At 40.0% G+C, this 27,725-nt stretch overlaps 1 protein-coding gene across 4 annotated transcripts in view; it reads right to left on the bottom strand.

The window, feature by feature from the left end:
• Positions 1–27,725, bottom strand: part of Map2k4 (mitogen-activated protein kinase kinase 4) — a 111,460-nt gene that overhangs the window by 18,734 nt on the left and 65,001 nt on the right. For all 4 annotated transcript variants that reach the window (XM_052194822.1, XM_052194823.1, XM_052194825.1 and 1 more), the window contains 2 exons: positions 9,804–9,923; positions 1,932–2,051 (listed from right to left, as the gene is read on the bottom strand). In XM_052194822.1, coding sequence (XP_052050782.1) covers positions 1,932–2,051; positions 9,804–9,923 — 240 coding nt within the window. The remainder of the gene's footprint in view (positions 1–1,931; positions 2,052–9,803; positions 9,924–27,725) is intronic.

Below are 27,725 nucleotides of genomic sequence, written 5' to 3'. Positions count from 1 at the left end.
GATGGTGATAATTTTTATAAGTTCTCAGCTCCTCACAATCATTCACTAAATCCCAAAAGTAAGTTCTACAGAGCTGACATATCTGCTCAGACAGTAGCAATTTGTCCTGTCCTGGGTCACAGTACCCATGATTAGAAACCATAGGCTTCTTCAGAAAGAGAGGAAACAGAGACTTGACAACAAGCCAGCACATTTGCTGTTTAAAAGAAAGGAAAAAGAAACTCAAGTCTTTGCTATCATCAGGGGAATTATATGAGGAATATAGAAAGCACCCCCTTGAATTATCTCAATAACTCTTCTTGTGTGTTCACTGGTCTATTAATTAGCAAGAGACTATAGAGGAAGTAATTTAAAATGCTGTGCTTAATATATACCAAGTTTGAAAATATAAACACAGATGCACTAAGTACATATACTGAAGTATATATACTAAGTATATAGTATGTACTAAGTATGAGATGTACTAAGTATATCTACTAAGTATATACATGATACTCATATATAATAAAGTAATTTGATATTTGTATACTGTAGGTAAGAGTGAGGTTATGGGATGAGGTTGTAGGGTTTAAACGATCAATAACTTAAAACCATGTAAATACCAAAGCAAATTAATATTTCAATGCTTTAGGATTTAGCATCTGTAACAATGGGATATTATTTACCATAGAGTTAACAGAAAGATTATGTGATAGAATTTTGGCTTAACACAAATAATATTCCCTCACCATTAACTACTATCATTATTCACTTATTGTAGAGTACTGCAGTTCTATTCTACTACCGTACTATTATATCCCAATACTGTGAACAGTAGCAAGTTCCTAGACAACAGTGGCTTGGTATACTGGAGGTATAGCTAAACTATTAATGTAAAGTTTACATATTCATCTAAACAATGAATACATTTCTAGTTCAACTCAGTTTCTTTTTATAGCATTATATGAAAGAATATGTATTTCAAAAGTTAGCTAGCTCATAAATGATTCAAATTTAACCATTAATGTGGCAGGGAAAAATTTTTAAAGCAAGTTATCAACTTTAACATAACTTACTAACTACAATTTAATCAAAAATTTAAAAGTCTACCAGACACACACATCTCTTACAACTGAAAGAGTTCAGGAATTGTTTTTATTTTTAAATCGGTTTCATTAGCTTTAGAAATCACCAAGTTGGCAACTGACAAACGAAATTGGGTGGGTGCTGATCCACAGAAATCATAAGTCATGAGCAACCATGTATTTGTTAATGCTCACATCAACTACACGTGTGTCACTGGCTCAGTGTCTCAGGGGTGCTCTAAATGTCTTATACTTTTGCTTTATAAAAAATAAGTTACCTTTTCTTTTGTAAAAAAAAAAGTTGTACACACTTATCAAGTAAAAGATGAAAGCAGCAAACTAAGTGATTGTGAATTTATAATGCATATTCAGAGAACTCTTCCCCTTTTTGGTACTCTGGAAAATGCAAATTGATTAAATCATAATGCTGGCTACTAAAATTACAAGTCATATTTTAAATGATTTTGACTGAATAATCCTTGTTCTTAAACCACAGTAAAACGCATTTGTCAAAAAGCTTCAAAACAGAGTTCTGCCACTCTGATTAGCTCAGAGATATAAACTATACAAATATAGTTGAAACAACAGGGGAAACAAATATAAAATAGCATTCCTAGTTTTACTTAACATTCTGTTACAGTTCTTTGAGATTTGAATAAAAATATAGTATTCACAGACTTTCCTTGTTTTGAAAAATGTTCCTCAGAGCTACTATTTTAATTATGGCAAAGATGTGACTTCATCTATTATCCTACTACAAATGATTTTTCTCAGGAAGGCAACAAAAATCCAAAACCACATGCATTCACAAACAGCAGCAACTAGTAACAGAATTATACATCAGTGATGTGAAAGCCAAATACTTACTGCTAAAGTGATTTTGCCTAAGATCTCTTCTGGAATAACGTCATCTAACACACTATATACATATTTGTAAAACTTATCGAACGAGGTAGACATGAGCTCCATACAGATCCAACAGTCGCCCTGTAAAACAGCAGATACTCATCACTAATAAAATCCTGGTATTAAACACTGGCAACTTAGGTCAGAATCAGAATGAAGAAGGAAAACATCTTCCTCTGCTTTTACAGAGAATCTTTATAAAACCTCTGCTGAACCTCTAATTTGTGATTTTTTTTTTTTTAATATCATGAAGGACCTGGAAAGGCTGTCATATCTGGGCATAAGTATGTGGCCAAATCTTATTTTATCCGGTCTTTTTTTTTAAAAAAAAATTTAAGTGTTATTAATTTTTTAAAAGTATGACTGTGTGAGAGAGAATGCAGTACCCTTGGACACCAGGAGAGGGTGTCAAATCCCCTGGAAAATGGAACCTGGATCCTCCCTACAAGAGTGCTCAGCCCTTTCATCTTGGTGCCGAAACCCGAGACAAGAAACACCATGGGATATACTTGATTAAGCCTCTTTCACCGAGAAAAGACTGGTAAGTCTTACACCCCCACTGGTCAAAGCAATAGTCTGGTGCTGCACTTCCCGAGTTTCCCCGCAGGATCGCTGCAATTCCGTTCCTCCTTCCCGGTGGAACTCGGCGGAGGCGGCAATGCTCCGCGCAATGCTCCGCGCGGTGGCAAGTGCTACTGGGCACAGCTATCTAATTCACCCCAGCATCTTATTGCTAGGTTACAAAACAAGCTAAAGCACAGCCTCATAGAGGTCGCATGCATGCACACACGTCCCTGCTGGACAGCAGTGCTTATTCTACTAGTTCCCCTTGTTTTTCACGGCGGCTTGGCGGCCAGCTGGGCTCAAGGTGCACTGGCCACAGTTGCGGTCGGTCTCTCCAGGGTGCCTCACACGAATGATACCTTCCTATTCCCCGCCGCTGCCAAGCCCTGGCCTTGGCTCCGGTTGCCAGAGCGTCAGCTGTCGACGCCCTCACAGCCCGAGCCAGACCCCCTCCCTCGCCAGAACTGCTGCTGAAGCTGCTACCACCACCGCAGCAGCCGCAGCAGCTCCCCCTCCCGCCCCGTTGCTAAGATACGAAACAAGCTACTTCCCAGCCACTGCTGGCTACCTGACTTCCGACTTCCGCTGCTGGCAGGAAGTACCACCCTGTACCTGTGGATCACTAACCTTCCCTGCTACAGCTTTTCTTGCTGACAGCTTCTACCATCAGAGCCGCCGGCCGCAGGTTTGCAGCACAACTGTTACCCATGGCGCGATATCTCCAGGCTCTCAGAATCAGCTATGCTCCATCCTCAATCCCTGCTGAGCGATGCCATGTGGTCCCACTACCTCCGCTCTCAGAGTCCACCACTCTCAGCCACAGCAAGCCTGCACTCCTTTCCCGTTGCTGTGCCCCACCCCCCACCACCATAAGGTCCCACTCCACTGGCTACAGCACAGATTTCTAGGGCCATTACCTGCAGAAGCCTAGCCACAGCCCACGCCCAGCTCCACACTGGCTGCTGAGATACTCCATCAATTCTAGTACCCGATTCTCTCACAGCTCTACCGCTTCTCCCTGCCACCCTGTCCTCCCTCCCCTTCACTGCACCGTCTCCCTACCACCCTGTACTCCTTCTCCTTCACTGCAGGGTCTCCCTGCCACCACTCTCAATGTCCTCTACTGTTAATACAGCAGGTGATGACTGGTCTTGCAGCCACGCACAGGCAGGAGAAGCAAAGTTGGGGAACCGAGTCCCACAGTCAAGTGGTTCAAAATGTTCAACATGACAGCCAATTACACTGGCTTCCACAAGTATGTGTGCTACCTGTCAGGTTCTTCCCTCTACCAGATTAGAAATTTAAATAAACACTAACCATAATAGTAAATAACCCTTAGCTTTCAAATGAAGTCTGGCCAACCTCTTTTGGAACGAAAGGTTTCCTCTCATGCCTAGCCCACACTCCTGCTTAGGACATCTAGGCCCACCCTCGGGTGTAATCCGGAAGTGATCCTGAATTCCCCCCTCGCGTTGGCTTTTACAGTCATACACAAAATCCTGGTCCAGGCGGGACACTTCCTCCATATTTCAAAGCCTCAGCTCCTAAAGGCCCTCATGATGGTCTGGGCTCTTTGGCTTAGCTGCCTTTTAGTTGTTACTGTACTCTTTAGGACGCTGAGTTTGTAGTCAACAACTCCCTCCCCTACCCAGTGGGCGCTACTCATCTTCGACTGTATATTTTTAAAATTAACAGTCTGGTAAACGATAAAGAATCTGAACCTCACCTATTCTGTGTTCCCACACCCTTAACTCATTTGCTCCTATAGCCTGCGTGCTCAAGTTGATGTTAACGAGCCTAAATCTGCCTAGACAAACTCATTTTCTGTCACCACAATTTAATCCATTGCTGCCAGCTTTCTTACTCTGATCCTAGCATCTTTACTAACCAAGGCAATATACTTTCCTCTACCTATGCAACCTACCAAAGCTACTTAAGATTTCCATTCCTAGTCTCTCTTTAACTATTGCTCTCCTACCTTACGCTCAATCTTGTCAGAAGTTTGTTATTAGATTTAAGACAGACAGAATTCCCAAAGGCCTGACAGCTTCTCCCAGGAGGTCTCAGAAGAAAGATGGACACCACCACAGGATGCTGCCTGAAAGAGTGCAGTGGACAAAACCTGATACCTGAGTCAAATGACTTAGCTTAACAAAGGTAAGCCATTTCTCATGTCATGGGTATCCATTCCACAGAGAAAAGCCGTGCATCTTCTGTGCTTGAAAACCAGACTGACAGCCAAAGCCGCCATGGAGACCAGAGACCACAAAGAACTGCTGACTACTGGAATTTGTCATTCTTTAATAATATAACTGCTAAGTTATTGTTTATTCCTCAGACTTCTTACTACATTGACAGCTAGACAGTTATCTCCTTACCTAAACTCTGTTTCCATTAAATGCTTCATATTTCCTCTTCTTGCTCTGTCATTGTCCCAACCTTCAATTCTATTCCTTCTGAGCCACAAAGGCTCATCTTAAAGACTGTTCATGTGGTTAACTCATGTTGTTATCTCTTTAATAAACTTGTTAGCTACAGGAAACCTACCCAAATCTACTGCTCATGGACCAAGTAGGCTCCATCCAGATAAGTACATTTGCCCAAGTTCCCACTTTACTACCTTTCCAAAGGGTGGGATTCCTCTGGGTTTCAATTGTACATCTTAAGAAAATTTTCCTTTCTCCCAAATGTACTTACTCTTATTCCCTACCTATACTAATGTGTTCCAACATCTTGTTAAGTCCAGGCCCTTGCAATATCCAGGACAGCTCCAGAGAAGCAACCTTCAGATGCTCCAATCTCCTCTCAGCTTCTCCAGACGCAGACAGCTTCTACTGGACCTGTTCTCCTGACCTATCCTCAAGTGACTCTACAAATCCTGGACAGCAAAGAAGCAGCCAGTCTTCCTGAGACTGGACAATCACCCCCCCATACCCCTTTTCTCTAGGTTCCCCAGAGACATGCCGCCCCAATGTCAGCATGAAGCAGCCAGATCTCAACAACGACCCTATTCGTGCTTTGCCATATCCACTGTCACTTCTTTTCTTTTCTCTTTTTCTTTTATTAATTAACAAATACTGGGGATGTTGGGGTTTTGTCTAAGCTCCATCCCACACCTACCTGGCAATAGCCAGGTATGCCCCGCCCCAGAGATCTGGTCCACTATAAGAGGGGCTACTTGCTCCTCCTCTCTCTCTCTTTGCTCTCCGCTCTCCCACATTCTCACCTCTCTGCCCCTGGGGCTCTTCCCCCCTCCACGTGGTCATGGCCGGCCTCCACTCCACTCACTCTATTCTCTCTCTCTCTCTCTCTCTCCTCTCTCTCTCTCTCTCTCTCTCTCTCTCTCTCTCTCTCTCTCTCTCTCTCTCTCTCTCCCACTGACTCCCATCCCGTACTCTGAATAAACTCTATTCTATACTATGCCTGTGTGTGTGTGTGTGTGTGTGTGTGTGTGTGTGTGTGGTCCCTCAGGGACAGAGGTGCCCAGGCAAGGGCCCGCCTGGACACCTTCCCCCATGCCGCCTAGCCATACTCCCTTAACCCCCTATACTCTCCCTTTTTAAGCCCTTTCAATAATGGCTTTAGAAAGGCCCTACCTCCTAAAACTCTCTAAACAATGTTGCCAACTGGAACTAGGGACCAAGTATCAAATGCCTGAGCTTATGAGGGACATTTATCATTCAAGCCACCTCATATAATAAAATATAGCATATAAATCAGACTCAAGGGGAGAATTACATGATCATCTCAACAGATGTAAACAACATTTTGACAAGTGCATCATTCCTTCAAGATGAAAGCCCAAAAGAAACTAAGTTCAGAAGCAACATAGCTGGGTACAACACAGGGCATATATGACAAACCTATAGTTAATATATGACAAACATACAGTCAATAGATGGCAGACCTTTAGTCAAAATTATTGTGAATTAAGAGGAACTGGTTGCATTTCCCTTAACATCAGAAAAGAAAGAAGGTTGCTTACTCTCCTTTGATGTATGCTGAAAGTCTAAGCTAGAACAATGAGAGAAAAGAAAGAATATTAAAAGAAACAGAACAAGAGGACATAATCCCCCAAGAGTTTCTCTCTTGGCTGTCCTAGCCCTGGCTGTCCTAGAACTAAATTTGTAGATCAGCTTGGTCCCAAACTCACAAAAAGCATCCTGCCTCTGCCTCTCAAGCCCTGGGATTAAAGGTATACACCATAATGCCTAGCTGACATGATTCTATTTTTAAAAGATCCTAGAAAACCCTAGATATGATAAAGACAGTAAAGTAGCTTCTGTTGTTAGAATGAGAGTGATTTCCATGGCCATATATTTGACTACTTGGTTCCCAGGTGGTAGAATTATTTGGCAAGGATTGGGAGGTATGACCTTGTTAGAGGAGATGTGTCACTGGGTGTGGGCTTTGAGGTTTGAAAAGCCCATGCCATTCCCAATTAGCTCTCACTACCTGCTGCATGCTGATAAGGATGTAAGCTCTCACCCTCCAGCACCATGCTCACACCTACCTGCATGTTACAGGTTCCCTATCAGAATGATCATGAACTCTAACCTCAGAAACTATAAGGTGCCCAAAACTCTCTCTTCTGTAAGTTGCCTTGGTCATGGTGTCTTTTCACAGCAATAGAAAAGTAACTAAGACATAAACTGCATTTTGTATTCTACACACATACCATATACTAGCAATAAACTTGCCCAGAAAAAAAAAAGGTGTAACAAAACAAAAAACAAAACCTCATTCATCACAGTTTCTAAAAGTAAATAATAAAATACCTATGAATAACCCTAATCAAAAGGATAAACTTTAAAGCCTGGAAGAAACTGAAGAATATACCAGGAGGTAGAAAGACCTCTCAAGCACATGAACTGGCAGAAGTAACATTGTGAAAATTAGATATGCATGACCCAAAGCAAAACAGGCTCAGCACAATCCCTGTTCTGGCTAGCTTTGTCATCTTGACACATGCTAGAGTCATCAGAGAGGAGGGAAGTCTCAATTCTTCTAAAGATTGACAAACCTGTAGGGCATTTTCTTAATAAATGGTTTATGGGGGAAAGCAAAGACTATGCTAACGGTCCTGGGTTCTATAAAAGAGCAGGCTTAGCATCACCATAGGAAGCAAACCTGCCCACTCTCATCTACATGGCCTGCCTCCTTTACCTCCAGGTTCCTGTCCTGCTTGAGTTCCTGCCCTCACTGCTTTTGATGATTAACTGTTGTATGAAATGAACCCATTGCTTCTGAAGTTGCTTTTGGTCATGGTGTTGTATAATAGTAACCCTAACTAAGACAGTCTCCATCTAAAAATTTCACTGGAATTTCATATAAAACTAGTAATAAATGCAAGACAAACAAACAAAAAGTTAACAAACAGATGAATATTAAGCAATACTAGGCAGAACAATGCTAGAGGCATCCTAATACCTGACCTAAAACTATACCACAAAGTCACAAGGACAAAAATAATGGTACTGCACAGACACTAATGGTCTACAAGACAGGACCTGGAAATAAATCCAGAAAGCTAAAGCCATCAAATCTTTGACAAATGTGTTAAAAATGTAATTACAAAAGAAGCCTCTTCAACAAATTGTGCCAATAAACTATATTCGATGTAAAAGAAAACTTTTCTTCTTCCACATCTTCCACCCTGAACAACAAAAAGCAAACACTACAATACAGAACAGAACAAGGACCTTAATCTAAGACTTGTAACTGCTAAGGAAAACAAGCAGAATATTCCAAGCGGAGGTGCAGGAAAAGCTTTTTTAAACAAGGACTCCAGCAGCATGTAAGCAATTCTAAGAACTGACAAATGGGATTACATGAAACTAGAAAGGTTCTACATGTCAAAGCAATCTATGAACAGAGCAGAGACTACCTCTAGAATGGGGGTAATCTCTCTTGGTGGTTGATGTAACTGACAAGGGATTACTATCTAAAATCTATAAAGAATTTCAAAAAATTTAAACTCTAACAACAAAATAAAAAGCAGTCAACCAATCAATAAGTAAGTTAATAAACAGACAGTTCTCAAAGGAAGAAATATAAATGCCCAAGAAACATTTGAAAAAGAGTTTTCAAAACATGTAGTTATCAAAAAAAATACAAATTCAAACTGCTTTGAAGTTGTATCTCAAAGTTGAAGCCTTGTCAAAATGGCTGTCATCAAGAAAACAAATGCTGATGGTGATGCTGACAGCGAGCAGCCCTTATAAACTGTTGGCAGCAGTATGCAGGCCCCTCAAACACACAAACCGTAGAAGTAGCATATGTTCCAGCCATAACTGCTCTTAGGTATACGCCTCAAGATCTAAACCAGTCTATCAGAGCTACTAGCACATTTACATCTTTGTTGCACTACTCACAGTCAAAGCACAGAACCAGCTTTGAAGCCTACTAACAGATGAATGGATTTTTAAAATTATGGTACAAAGACAAAAGGATTTCTTTTGTAGAGAATGAAATCACAGCCTATGCAGGAAAGTGGATGAAACTGGAAAATCATATGAAGCAAAATGAGCCAGATTTAGAATGACAAACGTCACAAATTTTCTGCCACATGTAGAAGACAGACAGACAGACAAACAGACAGACACAGACACACACACACACACACACACACACACACACATACACACACAAGAAGTTGAAAAAGAACTGAGAGAAGAGAAAGAGGTCTGAAGGAAGGGGTGGAGTGAAGTGAACAGGACGATGTAATGAAATACTGACAGGAGAGCAGAAAGGGGAACCTTTAGAAAATGGAAGGTGATCAGTCAGAAGAAGGAAGGGAATGAGGGAAGGACAGGTGGGTGGGGCAAAAAGAGAACAAACTGTATTGACACATACACATAAAGGAGGCTAGTGGGAGCAAAGGCAAGGGGGAAGTGACAGCATCTATTTAGTTAAAATGTACTGACACACAGATGTGCCACATCCTTAACAGAAAACAGGAAGGAAAAAAAAAATGGCAGTCAAAAGTAGCAACCACAAAAACACAGAAATATTTACATATAGATAGAGAGATGTTAATCATCCTTTAATATAAGAAGCTTTAAGTCTAAACTGCAGTGGAATTCCAAAACAATCCTAAGCAGAAAGAACCTATGGTTTATGAGGATAGTTTGTACTATAACGAGAGGCAACTTCATTGTTAATGACTGTGTGGCACTATGCTAAAGAGTAGAATTAATCCTACCCCCTTTTTACTCATCCCAATTAGATATGCATTTATCAGCTAAAACCCAAGTGGTTTCCCCGTACCTCTCTGAAGAGTGCACCATAGAACTGAACAATGTATGGGCAATCACTACTCCGCATTACTACATCCAAATCCATTAGAAGTTGTTTTTGTTCTTTTTCATCCACAGTTGACCGAATTCTCTGGAAAAGAATGAAAGAATAGTTTTTAAAACTGGAGTAAAACCTTTACCATAGTACTGAAAATTACCAAACCTCAAAATATTAAGCAGGCTGCAAAATTATCATGTTTCCTTATACTTTATAACTGTAAGGTTGGTCACAGAACATTTAACAAAAAAGCACTCAGGAATTCTCTAAAGGGCACAGGACTCTGGGTCACACATTCACTGATGGTGATGAGGCTTACACAATAATGCTCTTTGGTTCTGAGAATTATGTCCACATGCAAATACAAAGAAAATCAGAGTATAGAAGTTTTCACATGAATAACTGTAGGCTTCACGCAAATATATATTTAACCATCATCTCAGAATTATATAGGCTCTAGCATCCAATACAATAACAACCTTCTTGACTACCTAGCATCTTCATTCACTAGACTGCGATGGGAAACAGTCTAGGGCAGGAAAAGTGAGGACCGGGATGGAGAGTATACAGAAGAAAATACAAGCTTTCAAATCCCAACTGCTCTTCCTTCACTGAACTTCCTCTATGTTGAAAACAGGAAGTTTTCCCCACTTTCTATTCATGGTTCTGCATGCAGGTCAGCATAACCTGGGGGAAATCCTAAAATGGAGACACAGAGGGTTCCTTTTGTCTACTCCTAAGCTGAAAAGACAGTCCTCTGTATACTACAGATCTGGGACAGGGTCTTAACCAAACTGTACAACTCTGCACATTTCTGTCAGAAAACATCTATACTCCACCTCCCAACCAAAACACTGTAAAATATATATATTTCAAATGAACATTCCCCACTGCACTAGTAAGATAGAACAGAATCAAGTTCAGAAAACATAAGACATTAATAATGGAAATACAGCTTAACATTAAAGCATGCAAAGAACTCTTATTCTCATAAAAAAAGTTCACAATGTCACACTATGTCACTGTACACAACACAAAGCACATACTTACAAGGTAAGTTAGTATCAAAAAATACACAAGGTAGCATTTTGTCCTCCAAGACTTCGAGGTATCTGTCCTCAATGTTCTTGCAAGGAGTGAAGGCAGTCAATTAAATTCTTGAGCCCATTTTACAGAAGAGAAGCCAGAGGCAGAGATACAAAAGAGTATTCCATGTGACACGAGAACAGGCAGTTAAAGAACAGAAGTGGGTTCTCTCAGTTTTATGTTTGACACTGCACCAGGCATCAATCCCATATTCTTCAAATATATATTTCGAAAATGTATTTTCTTAGAATGCATACCTTGCTATCTACAGTGTTTCATACCAAATGAAATGTCTTGACTTTAATTTAAAATGTTACACTGAATACCACAGTCATAGAAAATAAAAGAATGGGAAGCAGAAAAGACAATTAGTTCCTGCAGAGGTGAGAACCTTTTCTTTCTTTCACTCTTATGTCCATATTTTCACAGTTTGATATGAATGACTTTGCTTCTAAATCAACATTATTATCTTGCTCCAAAAGGATATTTGTTAAAAGTCTAAGTAAGGAGATAAGTAATTTGCATATGTTCAAAATATAGCAGAGATAATTTTAATTAATAATTAATAATCAGTAATTACTTGAATGAATATTTATCTCTATTTTAATAATACAAATTGGTTGTGAGATTATAAAAAGAGTCAACATGATTTTTAAAAAGAATTTTATTTTTCCACATATCTAAATTTAAAACAAAGAGAAGATAAGTAAAAGAAGAGAAATCTCAAACTACCCTTTGGTTGAGAAAGATGTCTATGTAGTAGTTTATGAATTCTTACTATTCAAGTTTTTTTAATTATTAATTTTCTATCATTTTTCTATCTATATGTCTATACTGGTAAATACTAACACACGTGAATAGAAACCATGATTTTAAATTGATTTCATAATTTTTATTTTTATAAAGTTTGTCCAAGTCTAAAGAAAGGACATTACAGTAAAAACCACAACAGTTCACATCCATGTTTGACTTCTGAAACAGATTTCCAAACTCTGCCATCACTAAGGAAAGAAAACATGCCACTCCCTGGCATAGGGGCCCAGCTAAACTTTCTGGCAGCATTGTTCCTGTCCAGAATGAAAGACAGTTCCTGGGCTCTAAGCTTTGGCAGGAGAATCTGCTCATTGCAACCCCATTCTCAGTTCACTTCTGTGCATAAAGGAACACAGCTGCTGGATGGCTTCAGGTCAGCATGACACTGCTATGCGGGACACTCTGCACTAGACTCATGCCTCCTTCCCTACTCCCTTTGTTCAAGTACTGTGGGTAGAGGTGAGCAGCCAGCTGCCAGGATTCCACCTGAATGATGTGAACTGAGAAAGCATTGCTCAGTAACTACAGTAAAGTTCTGGGGGTTGAGTTGTAACATTTACCTCAATGAACACCTAACTAACCCAGTCTTCCCAAAGGAGAGCTAACTACAAATATAAACCTACATTAACAGCACATTCAAGTTAATGACTCTTAGTTCTTGATTAATAACTCAAGTTAGAGAATATCTAAGGATGATGAGTGTATAAATCTAGTAGTAACACAGTTGCTACTGGACACTTATTTATGGGAAATCAGAACAGTAGCCTGGGAAAAGTTTCTACCATTTGCAACAAGTGAGGCCAAGGTGGGTTAATCCTAAGGAAGTAGAACTGCCATAAAGCTGAGTAAGTACATCAGGCATCAGGAAGAACCTTTCCTTCCCACCAGTTAGTCAGTTCTAATCCCAGTCACAGAAAAACAGAACTCTGAAGATGAAGCAATGCTCACACACTCAGAAGTTGAACCAAGGAACTCATGCACGGTTTCTAAGAAATGATCATTTATTTACATCTTAAATTTAAGCTGAATAAGACAGATAGTAGACTGGCCAACACAAGCCTTTATCTTTTCTTCTTCTTTTTTTTTTTGAACTTAAAGAGTAGGATGAAATATCTCCATGAAACACTTTGAAAAGTCATCTCATGATTAAAGAAGTTCATTTATGATAAAATTTCAGGAAAAATTTGGCCCAATTCCTAAGAAGCTGTTGGAAGTTTACTATCTTTTCTAATATAGTGCAGGAGCTAGGAGTTACTAATTAATTTAACCCTAACTCATGGTCTCATGCAGAATGCCTTGAGGATTTTTTGGTGGTGGTTAATGATGGAGAACCCAGGCCTTGAGTGGTCTGGCCACTCTTACTCAGCTTAAATTTAAGATGTAAATAAATGAACATTTCTCAGAAACCATGCATAAGTTCCTTGTTTCAAATTCTGAGCATGGTGAGCATTGCTTCATCTTTGCACTTCTGTTTTCCGTGACTGGCATTAAGGCCTGACTGTAAGGGAGGGGAAGGTTCTTCTGATGTGGCTGGCTAGTTGCTCTACCACTAAGCCACATATGCAGCCCTCGGTGCCTTGTGTTTCTCCAACCTAGATTTAAATAAAGTACAAATGCAATCCTTTTCACTGATATTGAACAATGATACAAACGTTAGAATAGCAGCTGTCCTCTAAGTTTTCACTTGGACCTCTGAGGTGGCTTTTCCCACAATGCATCAATGCTTTTCTAAACCTGCCCTACACCTCCCACACATTTAGCACTCATGAGAAATGAATGGCTACCAACAAAACAAATAGTATGAGAATTCTCAAGTAAATTAAGATACATGCTATCATGGAAAGGAGTTGGAGGAGCTCATAAACAACAGTCACAGGAGGGGCTAGGACTGGAGGCAGAGAAGCAACAGGATGGACATAAGTAGCACACAATCCAGAGGAAACTAAGGTGACCCCTTCATATTGGTACAATATGACCTGATGGAGTCATAAATGTGCCCAATCCCATCCTCCACTTTTCTTGTCTACATTTATTTCCAGGGTTGAGGACAAAGAACCAGAGTACAAAGGAGGAGGAGCAGGAAGATAAATCAATCCTTATTAGGAGGTAAGGATGACATGTATGTGACAAAGAAAGTAGGAAGGAAGGTTGACTGTGGCTAAGGATGGATATGTAGGGAAAATGAAGAATGGCTCACAGGAACTTTCTTTCCTCTGATGGGCCTGTGGTAGTTTGAATAGGAATGGCCTCCTGGGCTCATACATTTGATTGCCTAGTCACAGGGAGAATACTCTTTGAAAAGGAGGTGTAACCCTGTTGGAGGACGCATTTCACTGCGGGTGGGCGTTGAGGTTTTAAAAGTCTACACCAGGCCCAGTGTCTCTATCTGCAGATCAGCAGTAACTCTCAACTACTCCAGCACTGTGCCTGCCATGGCAGCCATGCAGGCATCCACGGAAAATAATGGACCCTCTGAAAAGGTAGGGAAGCCCTTAATTAAATGCCTTCCTTCTCTTACAAAAGTTGTCATGGTCATGGTGTCTTCCCACACCAATAAACAGTAAGACAAAGCCTGTCTTTACACAGGGTTAGCAGGAAGCATTTTGCTAAGTGCTAAATAAATGCAAGATGGTTCTTGCCATAACTCTGACTAAGACTGTTGCTTAGAGCCAAATCAGGATTCTCCAAAATCTCTGCATTTCAAGAGGCCAGCCAGAGCCTACCTAAATGACATGCTCTGACCCTCTTTGTCTGGTGGACAACTACTTGGTCTCAACAGATCAACCCAGTTTTTCTTCCTACCACATTAAGCTATGTGCAAAGGTGAGGCAGAATGACAGGTTCTATCTCTTAGAAGATGCATGTGTGTGCAGTGGCCTCTGGTTCCTGATTCCATTCCTGTCTGGAGAGAGGGAAGCTGGGTTATCGCATATTCTAAAGATAACCTAGTGTTAAAAACAAACAAACACCCAAAAGATGGCAAGCTGTGTTTGCTATTGATTAGAAACTGTGGCTCCACAGGGTGCATGAGACATGTCAGTTCTTGAATTAGAACACTGCAGGCAAGAAGGATATGAGTCAACAAACATACCAGAATTAAGAGCTGAGGAGATCAAGCATCGACTTCAGTAAGCAGCTCTTCCACAGACTTGAAAACAGCAAGGAGAACAAACATGTAACACAGCTATCAGTGCTGTCACTTTGTCTTGAAATGGAGAAAATGTATATAGAGAGGCTAAAATAAAGGAGCTCAGGAATGGGAAGGTCACAGCCCCCTCCTCACAGACAAGTCCTAAGTCCTCATGTGACCAAGGGTACAGAGGATAATACAGAAAGATATTAGGGTAAATTAGACATCACACTTGAGGCACAGGTCCATCTTTCAGAGGTATTCCAATGTAAAGGAAGCAGGTTTCCTAATCAGAAATGGAGGTACAGACAAGAAAGTTCAGCAAGCGATAGGCTCAGTAACTGCTTAAGTAATCAGTACATAAGCTTTTCAAGTTATCCCAGGGCCCAATTAAAGCAAACTGATAGAGGATTCAAACAACCCACTGCCCATTAACAAGCAAAATGTCATTTTCAATGTACTGCCAATCAAATGCAGAAGAGGAGAAGCCATTTCCTCTTTATGTGGCTCATTCCTCTACAAAAGCATCTATTGCCATGTTATCAAAACATGTGCATTCCATAGTTAAACAACTGCCAAATTCAAGTTTGTGTGAGGACTAAAAACAAAAAACAAAACAACAACAACAACAACAAAAACCCTACGCCCATGACAAAAATAAAAAATTCCAGTGATAACTGTTTTACCTTTTGGGTTGACACTACCCAAAAATTCTAAAACCAGTTATTACATAAGCAAATATATTGCAGGGAAACACTCCACAGGGAAGGAGGGAGCAAAGAAAGAAGGGAGGGAAGAATTCAGGGAGGGAGGGAGAAAAGAGAGAGGGAGAAAATAGAGAGGGAGGGAAGAGAGAAAGAGAAACAGAGAAAAGGAGAGAAGAAAGCTCAGAGGATCAGAGAAGAAAGGAGGACAGGGAAGGAGGGAGGGAAATGTGCCTCGTCCTTGTAGTTAACATGTATCAAAACTACTACTATACTGTACCACACCATTGCTTACTAAATATCTGCTGCTAAATGAATTGTCTGTGAAGAAAATAGAAAAGCAGATGCCCGGCACCCTGTTCTACCTGTTAGAGCCCCATTACTCCATACAACCTTCTGCTGGACCACAAAAAAAAAAAAAAAAAAAAAAAAAAAAAAAAAAAAAAAACCTTAAGAATTTTTATTTTCTGTCTTCCATTGACTCAGATTTCTGCTGAACAAGTGTATCTTTAGCTGCTCAACTCTCTACATAGATTACATACTTAAATTCCCAAGACATCTCATAGTGCCATGATCAACAAGAACAGATGTCATCCAAAAAACAGAGAAGGTGAGATATCGAAATGAGCGTGAAATGTAGATCAAAGATATAACATTTGTTTTCATATCCAAAAGTAATAAATGGTATCTATTGAGTATGAAATTATTGTGAGGGTACTTGCAGTTACTAACTTCACAAGAATGTGAATTTTAGCTGAAAACTTACTAAAGTTATTTTATAAATGAAATCAATTTATAAACGTTTAGGTTTATTTCCACCAAATTAAGAAGCTAATTTTGGTACTTGCCATTTTTTTCACTGAAGACACAAGGGTCTGATTCTTCTTACATATTGTGGTTGCACACTGAGAACTTGGGAGAATATGTTGTCTCCCACCATAGTAAAGGATAGTGTAATGGAACAAGCTTGATAAGTCTTGATAAAGGGCTTCGTCCTTTTTGCTAAGCACCTCATGGACATTCAGACAGCACAATGTTGATCAGCACTAAAGTTTCTAGGGTGTGAAGACCATGTCATTATTCTTGTACCTATGACATTAAAAGAGACAATGATCCAAACCTACAGGATAATCATGGATAAATGCTTAAGACAGGAAAGTAGTTAGGAATTATCAAATTTTGGTTCAGATGTGCCTAAGGAGGGAGAGCTATGATAAGCCTAATATTTATCCAAATAGCTATGCATGTTGGGATATAATCAGTACCACAATTCAGATAGGTCTACTAAGCAATGGTCAGTTTTAGAAACTAGATTGAAGTATGATCTGAAACACACAATGGGCTGGTTAAAATTTACCTATAACAAGCATTTCCAAACTACCTTACTCCAACTCTAATTCTGCCTTTGAACTGGTATTCTCAGGCAATTCTACCAAAACTGGTAGATAAGAGTTAGCACTTTTTTCCCCTTGTCCTAACCCCTTCCCTCGTTTTGTTTTATTTATGTTTGTTTCATGCTGAAGACTGAACCCAGGACTCCAGGCATGCTTAAACACATCCTGCTACTTTAGTATATTCTCAGCCTCTTCTAACTTCTACTGATTTATCTATTTTATTTACTGAGTTTCTTGTAAAACTTTTACAAAAAGGAACTCACACTCTGCAAAGTACTAAGATTTGGAGCTACAACAAAGACAGCACAGATTTCATTCAAAGGCCTGACTGGGACAGTTCTGTCTGACCTGTGGAATCCCCACTCTTGGGCAGTCTCCATTTGTCCTATGCATAGGAAATACACCCCTAAGGTATTCACGAATTTCTTAATTTAGCTACATGATCTGACCAATAAAATGAGACCACAAGATAATAAAGATCTTTCTCAAATCAAGCAACACAGCCATGGCTTCTGTATCTCATCCAGATTTAAATAATCAAATGTCATCACTATGGTCTTTTAATTGCTTAACAAAGCATTAGATGATATCAAAAGGGAACTTTTCCACCAAAGTCACTTCTGTCACTATCCCATTAAGGCTTTCGGAGGAAATTATGTAAGGCATAAATATAAACACTAAAATAAACACTCTCCCTTAGTGATTACTATCAACATCCACCAAAACCGTTCACTGAGGGATCTTCTAACAGAAGTGTTGGCAGTTGCCAGAGTGTCGGAAAAGCAAGTCAAAGTGTACTTTTACTATCCCTGACTTCCCATATTAAGGATTCTCTGTGGAGGAAGGAGGAAGAATCACAAGGATAAACTTAAAGACTCAGGAAGCTCCAGAGGCCCATAAACTGTATAAGTGCCCCCACCTCCACACTCCCACCCTTGGGCTATACAAACAGTATAACAAAGAGCCAGAGAGGAGGTTCCTGCTGGTTCTGTCACACACAAGTTGTGCAGGGAGCTCAAGGAATGGAGAGTTCCTGAGTCATCACCCACTGAGGTGGGCTTTCAGTAATATGGATGCCTCGGAGTCACCAAAACTTCTACAAGTAATCCCTCACCTATGCTCCCTGTGAGCAGTACTACAGAACTCAGAGCTACACTTGAGTGGAACTGTTTCTCTGGTCTGCCTCTGGAGTCTTATCTGGGGTAAATAAAATATTCTCTTCTACCTAGGAAAAATCACGCAGCTCTGGGAGTGAATACTGTTTTCCTGGCTTGGCACTGTTTGAGCAGCCAGATGTGGCTGATGAAAAAGCAAGGGCCACCCAGAGCCTGTCCACACTGAAGCACCAGCTCCAGTCACAGACACAAATGTGGCTTGCTCCCCCTGGGATTAAGCCAGGTCAACTGGAGCAAGATGATCCCACAGAGACCATCAGGGATAAAGTAAAGCACAGTAGCCCATGGTGGGTCAGTAGATGGATGACTCAGACAAGGACTGGATCAGAGTGCCAAAGGGGGTGGTGCTTCCTCTACACCGCTGTACCCAACATTGGTTACTTATGGTTTTTATATTTTCTTTATTCTATACTTCTATATTGCATTTGCTCTGTGTGTATGTGTTGGGGGTGTACACAAGTCAGAGGAATGAACTAAGGTCATCAGGTTGGTAGTAGGGGCCTTTCCTGTTGAGCCATCTTCTTACCTGCCCAACACACTCTCCTAAGGAAAAAACTGAGACATGTGATGAGATCTTTTCATGCTGCTCTGGACCTGGGATAATATTTCTTTCTTTTAAATACTCTTAGCCATCCAAGAAACTGGTATTTGCTTAGAATAGATAGCAGGCTTTCAGGGATCCTTTCTACCTTCTGTAAAATGGTTCATTTATAGAATGGGAACCCTCAAGGGTCTTAAAAGCATCTGAAAGAACAGTAAAGAGTGTAGTTAAGGAGTTTAAATGAAAGCACCCTATTGAGTGGCAAATGGCACTCTCAGGAACCATAAAGTTGTTGGTTGAAAAATCAGTGTTGGAGTTGGGCTTCCTTTTTATCAGTTATTGGTCAGAGAGGCCCTGAGCCCTGCAAGCCATAAAAGCTACTGCCACTGCTACTGGTTGCATGCCAGAACTAGAACTATGCTGATGACACCATTGCTTTAGCCTCAGACATGAAGGAATCAGACTAAGCCTGCAATGAAGTCCTTTCCCCACTGGCTTACTTCTGTGAAACGGGAAGGTACTACGTAGGTTGCTTGGAGCTAACTGTCACTAACAGTGCTGCTGGGTTATGGAGCCTGTGACCTAGACTAGCAATATGTCAGGGAAGAAGTGCTGACTGGTATAAGACTCCATTCTACAGGGTACAACCAACTGCCTTCTGACTGGATTTAAGGCCCTGCCTTTGCTGGAGAGGGAACATGTATCTGCTACTATAGCCTATGGCAAAAACACCTGACCAGGGAGGTGATAGACCCCAATGAGAGGGGAAAAACAAGACTTGTTTTGTTAAATAGATCTGATGTGCCTGTCAAATTGTCTTTACAACATTTGTATTTACAACCACAGGTTACTGCTGTTGTCAGCCTAGGTGACTCATGAAGAGAAATTTATTTCTTGCAATGGGCAGTGTTTAGTGCAGATTCATAGCCAGTCAAGCTCCTGAGAGTAGATAACTGTTGCTGTAGCACAGTTGCCTAATCTTCAGTGGTAGATGGAAGAAAATAATGAGATATATCAATTACCCCTTCTGCAGAGAGCACGGTGCTGTTAACAGAAAGCAGAAACATTGAGGCAGAAGAAAAGGTGGAGCACTGTGTATTGATTTCCTTCAAACTTAAATATTTCCAACCCAAAGAGAGGAGGAAGGTTAAGATGCAGAAAACAAATGAAATGCAAAGACCCAGCAAACTCCTGAAAAGTAGAAGACTCACATAGCCCTAGGGGATATACAAACAGTAACAACTATTCTCCCCCAGCAGGCTGAACTGCCTGAAAGGGTATTTAGAGAATACCAGAGATACAGCCTCCCTAAGTGCTGGGGTGGGGCTTTTCACAACTCACCAAGTTCTCCTACTCCCCTAAGCAATCTCTCACCTTGTTCTCTAATCTACTTCTCTAACCCTGGGTAGGAGCCTTTCTTTGGTCTGTCATTAGTGCTCTACTTAGGGTAAATGTTTATATATCCCTGGAAAAGTTATACATACCACACCTGTACCATTTGCACCAAGGGCAGACCTACCTAACCAGCAGATGGTAGGGAAGGGCTGAGCTGTAGGAAACCTTGTACTTTCCACTGAGCATATAGGTTCTAGTTCAAGAACACTGAGGTCAACATCCAAATATCAGAGATCAAGTGCCCAGTCCTGAATTAAAAATAGTTAAACTAATAAAATAGAAAAAGCAAAGGAGCAGAGTTGAGGATAGGAAAAAACTGAGATATATCAGGCAAATCAGCAATAAAAAGAAAATCACTATTATACCACTGACAGTCTGGTACAAGCATCCAACCTAAACAAGTGGGCCATTTTCCTGACTAGCCCAGGAAGCTCCTCAAACTGGTGGCTCCTCAAGCTGGTGGCTCCTCAAGATGGTGGCTGAACTACCATCATAATCTCCACCCTCTCTGGGCATACAGCACTTACTGTAGAAAGACTTAGCTGGACTGCTCATGCCTGTCTCCCTTCTCATAGTAGAAGTGGTGCTGGTTCCATATACAAGTGTCGGTCTGAGTTACTGTATGACACTTAATTTGCTCTTTATCATCTCCTCCCAAATCCCAGGATATGCCTTATCTTCTGATTCTGATTGCCTACATCCTGATGGCTTTAGGTGTTTCTCCCAGACATCAATTTCTCTAACCTTACTTAAGAAACCTAATCCTAAGAGACTGAATCCAAACCTTGAGATTTACCTACTACAACCAACTCTTGTGGACAGCTATGCAGAGAAACCAACTTTTCTTAGAGGACAGTGACTTCATGTTTGTTTCAATCTGTGACTACCCTGCCATTGAGGCCATTAACGTCAAAATCCACTGAAGTGCTATTCATAACATCCATAGACAAAAACAACTTGCATGTCTAATTTCTAAGAAATAGATTAAAAAGAATGCTGTGTATCCATACTGTGGACTACTACCCATCCATACAACATACTGGAGTTCCGGTCATGAAGGCTCAGTGAGAGCTGCGAGGCAGCCAACTGTGTGGGGAAACTGCACTTTCACTTGTGGAGCCTGGAAAACATTTTTCTCAGGAGCTGAGAACACAGTAGTAGATACTGGAATGGTGGAAAAAGAAAGCTATGGGTAAATGTTAACAAAGAGTTATTACTACAGGTAGAATTTCTCATGTTATTTTATAACATAAGAATTAACATTTGATGATAGGAAGTAACAATCACTATTCCTTAATATCTCTTAACATCAATGGACTTAATGCCCCAATAAAAAGACACAGACTAACTGAATGGATACGTAAACAGGACCCTACATTTTGCTGCTTACAGGAAACACACCTCAGGGTCAAAGACAAACACTACCTTAGAGTAAAAGGCTGGAAGACAATTTTACAAGCAAATGGTCTCAGGAAACAAGCTGGAGTAGCCATTTTAATATCAGATAAAATTGACTTTCAACCTAAAGTCATCAAAAGAGACCCTGAGGGACACTTCTTGCTGGTCAAAGGAAAAATACAAAAAGAAGAACTGACAATCCTGAACATCTATGCCCCAAATGTAAGGGCACCCTCTTTTGTAAAAGAAACTTTATTAAAACTAAAAGCACACATTGCACCTAACACAATAATTGTGGGTGACTTCAACACTGCACTTTCCTCAATGGACCAATCAGGAAAACAGAAACTAAACAGGGACACAATGAAACTAATTGAAGCTTTGGACCAATTAGATTTAACAGATATATATAGAACATTCTATCCTAAAACAAAAGAATATACCTTTTTCTCAGCACCTCATGGTACCTTCTCCAAAATCGACCATATAATTGGTCACAAGACAGACCTCAACAAATATAAGAAGATCGAACTAATCCCATGCCTCCTATCTGATCACTATGGAGTAAAAGTGGTCTTCAATAGCAACAGAAACAACAGAAAGCCCACATACACGTGGAAACTGAACAATACTCTACTCAATGATACCTTGGTCAAGGAAGAAATAAAGAAAGAAATTAAAGACTTTTTAGAACACAATGAAAATGAAAACACAACATACCCAAATCTATGGGACACAATGAAAGCAGTGCTAAGAGGAAAACTCATAGCCCTGAGTGCCTCCAAAAAGAAAATGGAGAGAGCATACATTACCAGCTTAATGACACACCTGAAAGCCCTGGAACAAAAAGAAGCTATTTCGCCCAGGAGGAGTAGAAGGCAGGAAATCATCAAACTCAGGGCCGAAATCAATCAAGTAGAAACAAAGAGAACCATACAAAAAAATCAACAAAACTAGGAGCTGGTTCTTTGAGAAAATCAACAAGATAGATAAACCCTTAGCCAGAATGACCAAAGGGCACAGAGAAAGTATCCAAATTAACAAACTTAGAAATGAAAAGGGAGATATAACAACGGAAACTGAGGAAATCCAAAAAATCATCAGATCCTACTACAAGAGCCTATACTCAACACAACTGGAGAATCTGGAGGAAATGGACAATTTCCTTGACAGATACCAAATACCAAAATTAAATCAGGACCAACTAGACCATCTAAACAGTCCCATAATGCCTAAAGAAATAGAAGGAGTCATAGAAAGTCTTCCAACCAAAAAAAGCACAGGACCAGATGGCTTCAGTGCAGAATTCTACCAGACCTTCAAAGAAGAGTTAACACCAATACTCTTCAAACTATTCCACAAAATAGAAACAGAAGGAACACTACCCAATTCCTTCTACGAAGCCACAATTACGCTGATACCAAAGCCACACAAAGATCCAACAAAGAAAGAGAACTTCAGACCAATTTCCCTTATGAACATCGATGCAAAAATACTCAATAAAATTCTTGCCAACCGAATCCAAGAACACATCAAAACGATCATCCACCATGATCAAGTAGGCTTTATCCCAGGAATGCAGGGTTGGTTCAATATACGGAAATCCATCAATACAATCCACTACATAAACAAACTCAAAGAACAAAACCACATGGTCATTTCATTGGATGCTGAAAAAGCATTTGACAAAATTCAGCATCCCTTCATGCTTAAAGTCTTGGAGAGAACAGGAATTCAAGGCCCATACCTAAACATAGTAAAAGCAATATACAGCAAACCGGTAGCCAGCATCAAACTAAATGGAGAGAAACTTGAAGCAATCCCACTGAAATCAGGGACCAGACAAGGCTGCCCCCTTTCTCCTTATCTTTTCAATATTGTACTTGAGGTACTAGCTCGGGCAATTAGACAACATAAGGAGGTCAAAGGGATACAAATTGGAAAGGAAGAAGTCAAACTATCATTATTTGCAGACGACATGATCGTCTACCTAAGTGACCCAAAGAACTCCACTAGAGAGCTCCTACAGCTGATAAACAACTTCAGCAAAGTGGCAGGTTATAAAGTCAACTCAAGCAAATCAGTGGCCTTCCTATACTCAAAGGATAAGCAGGCTGAGAAAGAAATTAGGGAAATGACCCCCTTCACAATAGCCACAAACAGTATAAAGTATCTTGGGGTGACTCTTACCAAACATGTGAAAGATCTGTATGACAAGAACTTCAAGACTCTGAAGAAGGAAATGGAAGAAGACCTCAAAAAATGGGAAAACCTCCCATGCTCATGGATCGGCAGAATCAATATAGTTAAAATGGCCATTTTGCCTAAAGCACTATACAGATTCAATGCAATACCCATCAAAATCCCAACTCAATTCTTCACAGAGCTAGAAAGAGCAATTATCAAATTCATCTGGAACAACAAAAAACCCAGGATAGCTAAAACTATTCTCAGCAACAAAAGGAAATCTGGGGGAATCAGTATCCCTGACCTCAAGCAATACTACAGAGCAATAGTGTTAAAAACTGCATGGTATTGGTACAGTGACAGACAGGAGGATCAATGGAACAGGATTGAAGATCCAGAAATGAACCCACACACCTATGGCCACTTGATCCTCGACAAAGAGGCTGAAAACATCCAATGGAAAAAAGATAGCCTTTTCAACAAATGGTGCTGGTTCAACTGGAGGTCAGCATGCAGAAGAATGCGAATTGATCCATCCTTGTCTCCTTGTACTAAGCTCAAATCCAAATGGATCAAGGACCTCCACATAAAGCCAGACACTCTGAAGCTAATAGAAAAAAAACTGGGGAAGACCCTTGAGGACATCGGTACAGGGAGAAAGTTTCTGAACAGAACACCAATAGCGTATGCTCTAAGAGCAAGAATTGACAAATGGGACCTCATAAAATTACAAAGTTTCTGTAAGGCAAAGGACACCATCAAGAGGACAAATCGGCAACCAACAAATTGGGAAAAGATCTTCACCAATCCTACATCAGACAGAGGGCTAATATCCAATATATATAAAGAACTCAAGAAGTTAGACTCCAGAAAACCAAACAACCCTATTAAAAAATGGGGTACAGAGTTAAACAAAGAATTCTCACCTGAAGAACTTCGGATGGCGGAGAAGCATCTTAAAAAATGCTCAACTTCATTAGTCATTAGGGAAATGCAAATCAAAACAACCCTAAGATTTCATCTTACACCAGTCAGAATGGCTAAGATTAAAAATTCAGGAGACAGCAGGTGTTGGAGAGGGTGTGGAGAAAGAGGAACACTCCTCCACTGCTGGTGGGGTTGCAAATTGGTACAACCACTCTGGAAATCAGTCTGGCGGTTCCTCCGAAAACTGGGCACCTTACTTCCAGAAGATCCTGCTATACCACTCCTGGGCATATACCCAGAAGACTCCCCACCATGTAATAAGGATACATGTTCTACTATGTTCATAGCAGCCCTATTTGTAATTGCCAGATGCTGGAAAGAACCCAGGTATCCCTCAACAGAAGAGTGGATGCAAAAAATGTGGTATATCTACACAATGGAGTACTATTCAGCCATTAGAAACAATGAATTCATGAAATTCTTAGGCAAATGGATGGAGCTAGAGAATATCATACTAAGTGAGGTAACCCAGACTCAAAAGGTGAATCATGGTATGCACTCACTAATAGGTGGATATTAACCTGGAAAACTGGAATACCCAAAACATAGTCCACACATCAAATGAGGTACAAGAAGAAAGGAGGAGTGGCCCCTGGTTCTGGAAAGACTCAGTGAAACAGTATTCAGCAAAACCAGAACGGGGAAGTGGGAAGGGGTGGGTGGGAGGACAGGGGAAGAGAAGGGGGCTTGCGGGACTTTCGGGGAGTGGGGGGGCTAGAAAAGGGGAAATCATTTGAAATGTAAATAAATTATATCGAATAAAAAAAAAAGAATTAACATTTGAATAGAGAATATGCTGTATATTTCAAACAAATTTGTATCCACCATAAAAAAATGATAAATTTGGGGTAATTGATATTTTTAACTGAATTTAAGCACTACACTGTGTGTGTGTGCGTGTGTGTGTGTGTGTGTGTGTGTGTGTGTGTGTGTGTGTCAGAGAGAGAGAGAAAGAGAGAGAAAGAGAGAAAGAGCATTTCATTAAGATTGTTTTATTAATCTCTTCTTGAATTTTTAATTTAAAAAATGTAATTGGACATTAAATAAATGACATTTGTAGAGAATACGGATCAAAGTCAAGAATGAAGGAATACTCAGTTAAGAGATGACAGCTGCCTTCTTTTTACAACACTTTAGGAGGCCTCACTGCCAACAAAGACTTCTCCCTTCACAGCTATGGCCCAATCATCCTAGCATGGGCTGACAGGCAAATTGTATTACTTACATTCACTAGCAAGTAATAGGTCTTTGCCCACTGAGTATAATTAAAATTTAGAGATTAAAAATGTCCACATCTGTCTGTAAAAACATTAGAAACTGTCTAAGGACACATTTTATATGTTCCTCGTTGAATCTGGTTATATCTTAAATCAATTTTCAAATTCAGCCTTTGAGATACTTATTTAAGGTAACTAAGAAGACATCTTTCAACCATGACTTGAACAGAGCTAAATCAATCTGGGCAAAGGCTTTCTCAAAAGTAAAAATGAGGAATCAAAACATGAAAAGAAATTCACATTCCACTTTTGCCCAGCTATTCCAAGTACATTTTGAAGATAATTTGTAGGGTAGACTTAATGCCCAAAACAGCAATCCTTCTCCACAGTACCAAAATACATGTCCAAATGCTAGCTAGCATTGGGCTATTTCAGGAAATGCTTCTCAGTTAACAACAATGAAAAGTTATTCACTGTGGGCTGTCTCTCTTTAAGTACAACATACCAAATCTAACTCGTCCTCGCCCACTCATCCCTTCTATAGAATCATACTGTGTGTCTACATGATGACTTGTGACAAAGACTATGTCTCTCTAAAGGAATACATGTTTAAAATTCCAAAGTACGTGGCATCTGTCATTCACCAACCAGTATCAAGGCATAATGATCAAAAATGACTTATTCTTACAGTATTAATGAAGTCATGGAATCCAAAGGCATTTCCTGATCTGTTGAGTTATGCCTTACTGCTATCTTCTCATGCCCCCAAGCTGCTATGTGTGTTCAAATACTTAAAGGAGTACACAAATAGTTCAGCTAGAAAGTGTACATTTAACAGCTACAAGTATAGGCTCCATAACTGTTTCTGAGCACAAAAGCCTTGGGATGCATATTAGCAATGCAAATGTAGCCCTCAAAAGAGTCACTGGTGTTATAATAGTATCTATTTTATATGAGTGTTGGACAACAATACAACATTTTCACTCTCAAAACTTGATTAACCATTATACAATCCCAATTATGATCAAATCAGTCAGCAAGAAATGTCACAATGAAGTGCTTTCCTTTTCCTTAAAGTCTTTTACTCATTTTAAAGTTTATCCACATGACTAAATAACATATGGTGCTAATCACCACAGATGAAGTATACACAACGTAAGAAAAAATCAGTAATAATCTTTAAAAGTATTTTTCCCTCCTATGTGTGAGAACTTAGAACTTGTGCTGTCCATGAAGCTTCCCCTCCCCCACAGCCCCTGAAGCTGCTGCCCACACAGAGACAAGTGAGAAGGACAGCAGAATACTCAGCAGAAGCTTCTAAACCCAATCATTTTCTCCCCTTACAGTGCAGGAGCACAAGGTAGCAAGAAAGAAACCATTTCAAATTCTAAGAGGCACATTTTGTTTTAATGGACACTCTAGAGCAGAGGTCTAGTATGTGCATTTTTAGAGGTCTGTGCAAAATTTTATGAATGTATACACTTCTTCCTACCAAAAGCACCTTTCTCTCCACATTGCAAAAATATGATCGAAACCAAGAAACTGGAGAGAAACATAAAATGTTTCAACACTAATTTAGCATTATTCTGACATGACCCAGCAATGTGGAAACACCTAACACTGGAGACAAATACCTTCAAGATACTACTGCAATAGGGCTCAGATAGCATTAAAACTGTGGGCAACAGACCCATTCCTCAGTGTCATCCCTGCAAGCCATTTTAACAGACTTAACAGAGTTAAGTTTAAATTAGACTATCTGCAAAGCCACTCTTAAGTGTTATAAACTGAAATGTCATTTGTTCTCATGGGTATTTTGAGTTTAGTGAGAATATGGCCATATCTTGTTTCTTCTTTTAAGATTACCC

This window comes from Apodemus sylvaticus, chromosome 10, assembly GCF_947179515.1.
Source record: "Apodemus sylvaticus chromosome 10, mApoSyl1.1, whole genome shotgun sequence".
NCBI lineage: Eukaryota > Metazoa > Chordata > Mammalia > Rodentia > Muridae > Apodemus > Apodemus sylvaticus.
Note: the sequence above shows the minus strand (reverse complement) of the source record. Positions and strands in the feature narration are given on the sequence as shown.